Source organism: Rana temporaria, chromosome 4, assembly GCF_905171775.1.
Source record: "Rana temporaria chromosome 4, aRanTem1.1, whole genome shotgun sequence".
Lineage (NCBI taxonomy): Eukaryota > Metazoa > Chordata > Amphibia > Anura > Ranidae > Rana > Rana temporaria.
Genome location: NC_053492.1, coordinates 203707103 through 203719191, shown reverse-complemented (window position 1 = coordinate 203719191; position 12089 = coordinate 203707103). Strand labels below are relative to the sequence as shown.

Below are 12089 nucleotides of genomic sequence, written 5' to 3'. Positions count from 1 at the left end.
CTGCTTGTTTTGGGGTGAAGTTAAAATTGTTTTTACTGATATATTTCCCACCCCTCGTTTTTTGACACTGCTTGGGGACGTCCCACTTGTCAAGATTTAAGGAGCTGTGTCCGTCCATGGACGATAAGAGAAAATAGGATTTTTTGTACTCACCGTAAAATCCTTTTCTCTGAAGTCCATGGACGGACACAGCTCCCACCCCTCCTTTTTAGGTTTGTACTGCTTGTTACGAACTGAGGCTGCAAGCTGCAGTGAGGAGGGTTATGTCTGGAGGGACCGCCCCCTGGGCGGGGCTGTTCAACTCTGTTAATGTAACATGTATTTAACTATTTAACATGTTTCTGCCTAGTCCTCTCCTGTAAACAGGGAACATAACCCACTTGTCAAGATTTAAGGAGCTGTGTCCGTCCATGGACTTCAGAGAAAAGGATTTTACGGTGAGTACAAAAAATCCTATTTTTTTCCAGAATTGTTTTAATGGCACACATTTTTCTTCATATTCCTCTTATAGCTGTAGATATAGAGTCCTCACAGGTCTTTTCACCATCAAGTCGGTCTGAGCAAAGAGGTCCTGTATCTCCACCTTCACCTCAGATCCTGGATTTGGGTATGGAGAAAAATAATGGACACATTAATAGGTAAATTATTTACAACTGATACATAGTGATTTTCACAGCAGTCGTTGAATGTGTAATAACCCTATGGTTGCTGTAGGCTCCTGCACAACATTTCTGTACTCTGTATTATTAAAGTAGAACTAAAGGTGAAAAAGTGTTGTTGTTTTGGATAGAGGGGAGAGGGATTAGAGTCCATGTCAGGTTTTTATTGCTGCCTCTGCTGCTGTTAGGGAGATGTAATCTATTTGTCATAGTGACCATTATTATCAAAAGTGAAAATGAAAGAAAATTCCAGGGTGTCTACTGAAAATGAACATGAATTCCACATTTTCCATGAATTTAAACCTTGTTACAACCCATTACAAAAAGTAATCCAAACCGTAATTACAACCTGACAGGCTATGGAAATTAATGAGACCTTCCATATGCTAAGCCAGCTTTATTTGCCAGCACAGGTCAGATTTGTAGTGAGACTTTGGCTGGCCATACATTATACCATTCTTTTTTTTAGATTTACCGAAACCACATAATATGAGGTCAGACCTAGACGCTTTAAATTTGTATGCAATCGGGCAGGCCCTTGTACTACATAGTTGAAGGTAAATCTATAGGAAATGGAGTGAGAAAATTGTATAATGTATGGCCAGCTTAAGGCCTCGTGCACACTGGATGTCACTTTTAACCTCCCTGGCGGTATAATTATTTCAGAATCGTCTTTTACTATTGCGTAGGCGCGTCACGAGAGTCACGGAGTTTCCGAAAGTAGCCGAACATGTAGAGCCACGAGTTAGCTCTACACGGCGCCTGCGCATTGACTAGGAGCTGTGTAGAGTTGACTGCGCAGGCGCCGTATAGAGCTGACTCGCAGCTGTACATGTTCGGCTACTTTCGGAAACTCGGTGAATCTCGTGATGCACCTACGCAATACAGGGGGGGGCCTTATCCGCCGGGGGGAACTTCTTCTAAAGGACATCACTCATCTGGGCGAACTCCCAGATTACATTGCGGCTCAGGATAGAGACGCCTACTCCTGCGGGAGTGAGTACCCCGGAAGCCAGATTGAAAATAGCGATAATAAGGTATGTACATGTTAGAAGTATAAAGAATTTGGTCTTATATAGATGTTATTTGGGTGATCCTCCGCTTTAAGAGGGAAGATTCAGGAAAAAAAATTTCCACAGCCCCCTGCGTATAACACGCAGGAACAGTTTACCCTCTATTTTCAGGATAAAAAGTGAGTGTTGTACGCCAATAAATACAGTACATATAAATATAGCAAATAATATAATAATACAAATTATTACCTTTCATTTTTTGATGACAAATTTCCCCACAAATCGCTCAATTCTGCAAGTGATTCTAATTTATTATCGCTGTTTTTTAGCTGCTCTAAAACCACTTTTGACATAAAGGTACACTTTTTAGTTGCTATAGACAATCTCCAGTTTCCGGGCAGAAAGAAACGTTTTTATTATATAAAAGTGCATGTAGGACACTGGGCAGACCACTAGGGACAAAGGGGGTGTGTGTTTTTTTTCATACAGTACTGTAATCTATAAGATTACAGTATACTGTATTTATTTACTTTTTTAAATTTGGCAGCGATCTCCGCCCCCGTGCGTCGTAAAGTCGCAGGGAACGGAGCTCGTCGGCACTGTGAATCGAGCGAGGAGGACACCGCTCGATCACACAGCGGGGAGGCATCGCAGGATCCAGGGACAAGGTAAGTAACTTATGCCTGTGGATACTGCGAGGCAATCCTGAGTCTGGCTCGGGGTTACCACTTTTGGTCCTTAAATTCCACCCCGAGCCAGACTCAGGATTACCGCTCAGGGGGTTAAGGGTATTTGAATTTGTTTTTTTTCTGCCTCTAAATGCCCCACCATGTTGGCCTATGTGTCCATACATTTTAAGTCAGAGGCATATACAGGCAGGAAAAATATAGAGCCGGGGCAATCAGGACAGTAGTGTTTTTTGCCGCAAAAAAAATACCAAACACATGCTGGAAATTCTTTCTCGATCTTGGGGTGCAGCTGTCAGAATTCAATGTCCTGGCCTCAATTGTGTGGGTGGAGGAATGTATTTTTCAAACAAAAAAAACTATGTATGGCCACCTTTACTGTCTGACTACTAACACGATTATGCTTTTGGGTCCTTTTGAATCAGATCCTGGATCTCACGCAGTCCAGAAGTTCAGAGTGTCAGCCCACGAAAATCCAAGACTCCTACTATTGCTCCTCAGTTTTCCCAGGCTGGACCACAACAAACCAGCCGGCCCAGCTCTGCTGGATCCTCCACCCGCAGCAGACAGAGTAAGATATGAGCTGATACGAGACTGCTTTATTGTTGTGACAATACAGTGAGCAGACAGGTTTACCTGTTCAGTGGTTGTGACTGTCGTTGGCTCACATCCACTGCACTGCAGAGCTTCAGGGTAACATGTGCTTCCTGATCTGTGATGTTATGTTAATACACGCGTTTCCGACTGAATGTACCACTTGGCAAATCATAAGTAGGATATTACATAGGGAAAGTCCTGAACACGTTACCAATATTAATGTCAGTGCTAGACAGGATGTAATCTGCACATGGTGAAGCAATGTTCGTAGCCACAGAGCAAGCTTAAGTTTCCCCTGGGGAATGAGGTGTCACCTGAAGCAATGACGTGGCAACAAACAATGTTTAAATCCTTTTTTCTTTTTTTTTTGTTTTGTTATTGAAAGTGCTATTGAACAGTTTGCACAATGTTTCTTAGAATTGATTGTTCTTTGTTCACAAATAACTGCAGGTGCCAGCAAGTAATTGGTAATTTAAAACTTTCTTCCATTGTAAAACTGCAAGTTCAGATCTCCTTTTTACCTTTGATCTCAAACAAATCGAGCACATAAACCAGTAATACATCTTTTACAATCTGTTACTATCTGTAAACTTTGTGTAAGCTGCCAATTTAGCTGATCACTATAAATTCTGCCAAAGACATCAAAGATATTTAAAGCCCAGCTCCAGACAAAACCTTTTGAAATGCAGAATCATTTTAGATACTGTAAAATTTGCTTTCCTGCATAAAAGAACAGGTATAAACCATGAAGGTATTATTAGAATATGGGCCTATGCAGAGAATCGGGACGATATCCATCTGTTCGAGGATTGTTTTACTTTATTAGGGGGACTTCCTGGTGTGCATTGATCTCAAGAATGCATATCTACATATTCTGATTGTTCCAGGCTCACCAACAGATTATGCAATTCGCAATGGAGCATCGCCACTACCAGTTTGTGGGCCTGTCCAGAGTGTTTACCATCGTGTTGGCTCTGATTCTAGGATTGTTGAGGACCCAGGTATCCCAATTGTGGGGTACTTGGACAACCTGCTTATGATGCCGCATACACATGACCGTTTTTAATGTCATGGAAAAAACGTTTTTCTCGACGTGATTCTTGTCAAGCCTGCCTTGCATACACACGATCATGAAACAAAATGCTCGAGCAAAGCGTGGTGACGTACGACGGCACTATAAGGGCAAGTTCAATTCAAATGGCACCACCCTTTGGGCGGGATTATGCAAATTTTCATTCTCATAACTTGCTTCTGAGCATGCATGTTTTTTCACCTGTCATTAAAGCCTACACACGACCATTTTTCACGATGTGAAAAACCTAGAGAAAAAATAGAGCAGGTTCTAAATTTTTAATGCCCATTTTTCTCGTTGAGAAAAATGCTCTGGAGCCTACACACGATCGTTTTTAACGACCAATTTAAAAAAATTGCATTTTTCTCGTCGTGAAAAACGGCTGTGTGTACGTGGCATTAGAGAGCATTCAGCTTAGAAGCTGACATCTAATGTTCAGCATGGTGCTGAACATTTAGAAGTCAGCCTCTGTTCAGATTCAGATTAGAATTTTCTCTTCCTGATTCACCTGTGGGTGTGGATTCTTGCTATACACTGTGAGACAGCTGATTGGAGGAAAGGCACACACATAGGCAGAGACTTGCAGAACTGTGCTGTGAATAGGCCAGCTCTCTGCTAATCTATTCATAGCACCCACCCTGACACAAAACTCAGGCTGGTTTTATCACAGTTGTCATGGGAACTTGTCCAAAGTTATCATGCTGATAACAGAAGAACAGAGCAGGAGAAAGCCAGGAGACTTGGGGCTTTTGAAGAGAGATAAGAAAAGACTGCAGATATGTGCCCAGCTCAAATTTCATGAATCGGGTTTACATCCACTTTAAGATCCATTCATGATTCGATCTGGAATGTGTTTGAAATGCATTCATATGAACTGCATGGAAGAATCTGAAAAGAGTAAGATTAGTAAAAGGAACAATAAATACAAATGGACAAAATGTTTCACAGAATAATGTCAAAAGCAATGTCAGTGTGCAGAACTGATCAAATTCTTTTGCTGCCAAAGCTGTTTTTGCATTTTTTGCCCAAAATAACTTTAAGCCTCAAGATTGCTTAAAACTCACAAAAGATTATATATTTTTTTTGAAAGAAGAGACCCTGGAAAAATGGTGGTAGTTCCAGTTTTTATGTCACCTGATAATAGGGCCACAATTTATAAAGCTCAAAATGCCCGTAAAAAAATATTTTAAAATAATTTTAAAGCACACAAACTCAATATATTGCCTAACTTTGTTGGCACAAAATATAAAAGATGAGGTTGCTCTGAGTAAATAGATACCCAACATGTCAAATTTTAAAATTGTGTGCACTCATAAAACGGTGACAAACTTTGATACCCTACACTTTTCATAGGCGGTGCTTGAAAAGCCTTTACAGAACATCCACTTAGAGTTAACCCTAAATAATTAACTTTTTGCTGTCACTTTGGCATGTGTGGGATATTGCACTTCATTAGTAGTATCTTCCATAGCCCCTGTGGCAAACAAACTGAGATGTGTTGTAATGCTTCCATGTTCTTACTAGTTAGGGGAGATCAGCGAACACACATTGGCTCGTCTCCTTCCGCTCTATCCATAGGCACCCAGGTCCACAGATGGGAGCTCATACCCCGGGAAACATGGCGGGGACGCTCAAGGGGAGTGGAGGGTGAATGTACTAGAGGTGTGTGGAAGTGATCAGCCAGCTGTACAGCAGCTACCTGATCGCTTATATTTGACAGTCAGCTTGTCAGATTTACACAAATTTCTGGCAGCTGAAAGTGTGTTCCGACAGCATATGGTATGTGGCTGTAGCAATAAAACTAAGTGTGCAAAGTCTGGGTACATGTTCACTTTAAGTATTTACATATTTTGTGCAAGCAGTAAAAGCACATTGAGTCACCACTCCTTTTTCCTTTTCCTTCTGTGGAAGTGCAACCTAATGTAGGGTAAAAGTAAAATGCATGCTTTACTGTACTGCTAAAGCTCCTTTATTGCTTGTTAAGAATATGTCCATAGTAGGGCCGAAACAACTAATCGATTAATCGACAACTAATCAATTATGAAATTAATCGATTACAATTTTCATAATCGATTAATCGGTCAGTAACATAATGGGGTTAAAAAAAAACTAAAATTAGCCCTTTATAGTACAAAAAAAGCAAATCGCTACTGTAAATATTACAGTCACTGTCCCACAGTAAAAAAAAATGAACCCCTTACAGTAGCGATTATTTGCTCTTTTTGTACTTATTTTTGTTTTTTTAATTCTGTTACTAAACATCTCAGGCCTGGGTCACACCTGTTTTTTGGTGCTTTTTTGCAGAAACACACTACAGTTCATTTACATGTTTTCCTATGGGACACGTTCACATCCATGATTTTTTTTCAGCTGCTGCGTATTTGGAAGGGGCAAGGGCTTTTTTTTACGCAAAACGGTGCTATTTTTTATTTTTTTTTGTTCAATATACTTCAATGGAGAAGCTGCAGAAAAGCATGTAATGTGTTTTTGCGGCAATTTGTGTTTTGTAATCTGCCCAACAACAAATTGGCCCAAGGCTATTATCCGATTAATCGAAACAATAATCGGCCAACTAATCGATTATGAAAATAATCGTTAGTTGCAGCCCTAGTCCATAGTCTTGGCAAATGTGCATTTTTAAACCTGTGATGAACCTGTGCTTGGAGTATGCACAGTAAAATTCTGAGTATTCACTAAGGTTCCTTTCACACAGGTGGTCAGGGAGTGATAAACACAGGCTCGTTTTTACCACCCCAACCACCCACCTACTAGCAAACATGATGCTGCTCAGAGCAGTACACATTGCCAAGATGCTTTGTGGTGTGGCAATTTTAACACTACTTGCATGTCTGCCAGGCAGCACTGCTGGATCGTAGTTTCAGCACAGTATCACAATGTAAAATGTCTGCTTCACCTATAAAAAAAAGAAATGTTAAAAAAAAACAGCCTGCTAACCTCCTTTCACCACCCTCTGAAAGGCGATCCCCCACTTTTAGGCTCTGTTCACATCTATACAGGTAAAAGGGTGTGCACGCGTTTTTTCGTGTGTGGTTTAGGGCAAAACACGACACATACACATTACATAACCAAAGTCCATAAGCTTTTTTTTTTTTCTTTTTTTTTTTTGCCACACCAAAATACATGGCACTTTGTTACCATGCATTCTTGTGAACACCAAAAGGGTGCAGGCATGGTTAAAATAACAGATATCTTACTGCAAAGGCACTTATATGATTTTATTATAATATGTGAAGTACTTAAATTTTTTCATAAAAAATAAATAAATGATGTATATTTTAATATATAACCTCAATACTTATTTTATCTCTTTTTTTCCAGGCAGCCAGTCCTACAGAAAGTGAGAAGTGGCAAAATTGTGCTTATCAACAAGGATTCCCTAATGTAATAAAGACAGCAGAACTATGTTTATCCATACTTTATGCCCTATTGGCAAGAACCTCTTCGGATCTGCTACCTGAGTGCCAGTGAGAACACCTATAAACACAAAATTTGGGTGCTTATTGCGAAAGAAACCTTTTTGTAGCCCAGAGATGTACAGTGACGTATACAGAAGACTGACAATTATCATTCATTACCTAAAAGGCTTGCAGGTTTTGGTATGACTAGAAACAATATGTGGCAACCAATAACAGACTTTAACAAGTACCGCATTTGTTCTTTTGGTTGGATCATGCTCTGGATGTTTGCCTTTTGCTGTAGATTTTCTGTTGGTTTAATTATTTATTTATTTGTGTATATGAACTGTTTGAGTCGTAATGACTTGATTCTAATCCAGCTTTGTATTTTGTACTAAAACGTACTTTGATGTGTTTCACCTTGATTAAAAATAGGAGAGGATGTTGATCAATTTTTTATGCAGGTTCATTTCCTGTGCTGGATGAATGTTTTTCATTGATTTAAATGGAAAATAATGCATTCAGCCACTAGATGTCGCTATATATTGTAGGTATACGATTGTTCGCTCCATCTAGCAGCCAAATGCAGTATTTACCATTTTTTAAATCAATGAAAAAAACAAATCCAGTAGTGACTATAGATCCAACCACTGCCTGCTGTCAATCTCAAAAAGCCCACCCAGCTTCAAAATTCCTCGGTCACAGCTGCAGGAGCGAGCTTAGCTGCAGTAAGGACATATAGACCCTCTAGGCTCATTTTATTGCTAAAATATATGGACTATTTATAAGGGCTCTACAACAGAAATTGTATTATAGTATTCTTTGCACTATACAAAATCTATACATTTTAAATAGCAGCTTAGAAATATTCATACTAATAAATCTTGGGTAATCTATTGTTTCACTATCTTTTCCAAACCTTTATTCTATATGTTTCAGAAAATGATAAAAGGGCATAACATTAAGACACAATTAAAACTAGGGTTGTCCCGATACCGATACTGAGCATTTGCGCGAGTACTTGTACTCGCGCAAATGCTCCCGATACTTTCCCCCCCCCGAGAGCGGGTGGAGAGGGGGCGGAGAGCGGAGCAGAGCAGTCCTCGGGTATGGAGGAGAGCTGCTGCCGCCGCCTAGTCCCTAAAGAGAAAGCCAAGCCCCCCCGGCCGCTGCCGTCTAGTTGATTAGCGCTTGGGAAACATAACCGCTTTCATTTGAATAGCTGTGTTCCCTATCGCGTGTCGTCATATATAGCCCCTCCCCCTTGTCCGGGCACTTTGATAGACAGTCGGGTGAACTGTCTATCAAAGTGCTTGGGCAAGGGGGAGTGTCTATATATGAAGAGACACGGCGGGGAACACACAGCTATTCAAATGAAAGCCGTTATGTTCCCTGAGCGCTGATCAACTAGACGGTAGTGTGGGGGGCTTGGCTTTCTCTTTGGGGACACAAGGCTGCATTTGGGGACACAAGGCTGCATTTTAAAAAAAAGTATCGGTATCGGCGAGTACATGAAAAAAAAGTATCGGTACTTGTACTCGGTCCTAAAAAAGTGGTATCGGGACAACCCTAATTAAAACTTTCAGTAAATTCTAAACCAGCCAGAATCTTGTGTAAGTTAAAATCATTGTACATAAAGCCATCCGTGTTCTGATTATTCAATATATTCCCATTGCATACTTTCCTAGACAAGACCTGGAATAGGGGGATGTTGTAGCAGCTGCCAGCAGGTTAACCGGCATCCGCATAGATCAAGAGAAATTTCATTATCACATCATTAATGGTCCAAACATTTATTTACAACAATCACAAGGCCATGCAAAACCCCTACAACAAGCATGAGCTATGACTAAGCGCTGATACCCAGTGCGAAACGCGTCGGCTATCCACCCCACTGTCTGCTGTGACTTGTAGTGCTGTTTCCATTTTTTTTACAATTAAAAGCAACTTTTTAAGAATTTCGTGGAAGTGCGGCAGTCCAGTCTTTTCTCCGGTCTTAACAAGCATGTGAGGAAAGCATTTAAAAGGGGTTGTAAAGGTTTGTTTTTTATTTTCTAAATAGGTTCCTTTAAGCTAGTGCATTGTTGGTTCACGTACCTTTTCCTTCTATTTCCCTTCTAAATGTTTTTTCTTCTTCAAAGAACTGGTTTGTGGCATGCGCATATGTACCCTGACCACCCTCTCTATGGTAATTAATGATCATGGATTGCCAAAAGTGAGATCCAGCTGTTACTGTACACAAACAAAGGCTGCAGAGGCAGGATAAAGTAAAAGGAAAGGTTCTGAGCATCTTGGAGAGGACATAGGATGCAAAGGGCAAAATTAGAAGAGGGATGTGTAAAGGCAGTGTCAAAAAAAAGTGTGTGGAAGTAATCGGTGCCAACCAGTGAAAAAAAAACGGTCTAAAATCTGCAAGAATTGAAAGTGCTGGGACATGGTCATTTGGTGCCCAGGGCGAATAGATGGCAAACTGCGCACCCCCCCCCCCCCCCATGTAAACAAAGAGTCTGCTTTGCAGGGAAAAGAAAAAAAGTGGTCATTCCCTCTGTAAAGAGCCCTGTATTGATTATCAACACAGAGCTCTGAGCTGTGATTTGACACACCAGGTCAGCATGTCCCAGCCATGAATCATTGGCTGGGATCTGCTGACAGTCTCCTGCTCTGTCAAACCACAGGTGAGTAGGTGGGTGGGAGCATACGCCCGACACCCTGAAACAGGAAGCGTCATACGCCTGTAGCTGCCACCTCATAGCAGTATATGTACTGTATTGGGTTGGCAAGTGGTTAATTACCAATGGTATTTGTAATAAGCATCAAATAAAGCAGAAAACTGTGCTAATTATTCTAAAATAAACATGAACATCTAAAGCAGCCGCAAACTCTACTTGGAGATAAAACACAGTTTCAAAGCATAAATTCAGTTGTGCTTACTAATATTGAGTCATGCACCAGTGATAAAAACGTTTTTTGGCAACATCTGCCACCTTCACTTGAGTGATCCTGTGACAGTCACCTCCACCATAGATAAAGTGCTTGCTTACCAGATTGCACAGAACTCCTATCATGGAAGGTCAGTGACACCGGTGGCTCTAAACACAGCCAGGGCCTTTAACTGTCCTAGGAATCCCTTATGGTAAGTGGACCCAACATCCAGGAAACAATATCACAGATAGTCCCCAAAATACTAAGGCTTGCTAGCCATACTGTAAAAATCTTTAAAAACTTTAAGGTATAGCAAAAACGTGTAATCGCTTTGGGATCAAAACAAGCAGGCTGGCTAATCGCAGCTACCTGTCCTTCCAGGATCTGAGAAGCGCAGTGACGTCAGCACGTCGTTCCATCACCTGACGTCACTGCTCTTTTCGAAATCCTGGAACGACAGGTAGCTGCAATTAGCCAGCTGGCTTGTTTTGATCCTAATGTGATCACATGTGATAGGAGGTCCATACAATCTGGTAAGCAAGCATTTTATCTATGGTGGAGGTGACTGTCACAGGATCATGCAATATAAAGTGGCGGATGTTACCAAAGAACCTTTTTATCACATTGGGACTTTTTTTTTTGTATCACTGGTGTCCCAATTTGTAATATACAGTATGGAGGGAGGGGGGTTAATGTATTGCCATTGGCCACACATGCATTAACACCAACACTGGTGCCACCAATGCAACACAAAGGGATTCATTAACTGCCACTGGTCACTACTACTTCAGTGACCAATTGCAATACATTAACACCCCTCCATGCTGTATAGTCAGAAATTAAATACCATTGGTAATTGACCTCCCCTCAGCCACCTCCAACCTCTCCCAAAGAGTTAATTAAGCTGCAATCATCTGCTTACTTGTGCGATACACACTGCAGTCATGAAGTGCTTAGTTCCTCCTTCTCGGCTGCTCTTGGTCACAGCTCCTGCAGCAGCACTCTTTGATGCTCCTCTGAGTCCTCCCGTCTCCCATCTCCCATCGTCGCTGGCCTCTCGGTGAGTGACATCGGGCAGCCGGAGCTACAAAGTGCCTGTTTGGGGGGGGGAGTCTGAATATCTCCACTGACAGAAGCAAGTGATGACTGGCATGTTGGCTTGTGCCAAGTGCAGGTGCACACTCTGCACATTGTTGCAACTGCAGCTATTAGCGGCTAGTGTGTACAGTCACACATACAGCCAGACAGTTTTTATAAGCCCACTTCACCTGCGCCCCCCATCCCTGCAGTAAACGCTACCGCCCAGGGCATCCACCCCTGCCTTGTACCGGCCCTGAGAATTGGCATCATATATCGGCGATCGGCCGCCCTGATTTCTAAATATCGGCCAGAGGAAAACCCATATCTGTCGACCTCTAATTACAATGCAACTGTGGTATTTGTAACACCCTATTTTATGTGAGAATCTTAATGGTGTCCTTGCGTGTTTTGGCCCAGGATCAGCCCATACCAGGGAATCATGTTCCATTGTGTCTATACACATGGGGCCAGATTCACAAAGAGATACGACGGTGTATCTCGGGCTTACACTGCTCCTATCTATGCGTCTGATTCATAGAATCAGTTACGCATAGATATGGCTAAGATCCGACAGGTGTAACTGTGTTACACCGTCGGATCTTATTTTCAATTTAAAAATGGCGCCGGGGCGTTCCAGCTGATTT

At 41.6% G+C, this 12089-nt stretch overlaps 1 protein-coding gene across 4 annotated transcripts in view; it reads left to right on the top strand.

Moving 5' to 3' along the window:
• Positions 1 to 8347, top strand: part of ARMC9 (armadillo repeat containing 9) — a 193711-nt gene extending 185364 nt beyond the window's left edge. For all 4 annotated transcript variants that reach the window (XM_040349711.1, XM_040349710.1, XM_040349712.1 and 1 more), the window contains 3 exons: positions 512 to 638; positions 2784 to 2929; positions 7367 to 8347. In XM_040349711.1, coding sequence (XP_040205645.1) covers positions 512 to 638; positions 2784 to 2929; positions 7367 to 7389 — 296 coding nt within the window. In that variant the 3' untranslated portion in view covers positions 7390 to 8347. The remainder of the gene's footprint in view (positions 1 to 511; positions 639 to 2783; positions 2930 to 7366) is intronic.
• The last annotated feature ends 3742 nt before the right edge of the window (positions 8348 to 12089 follow it).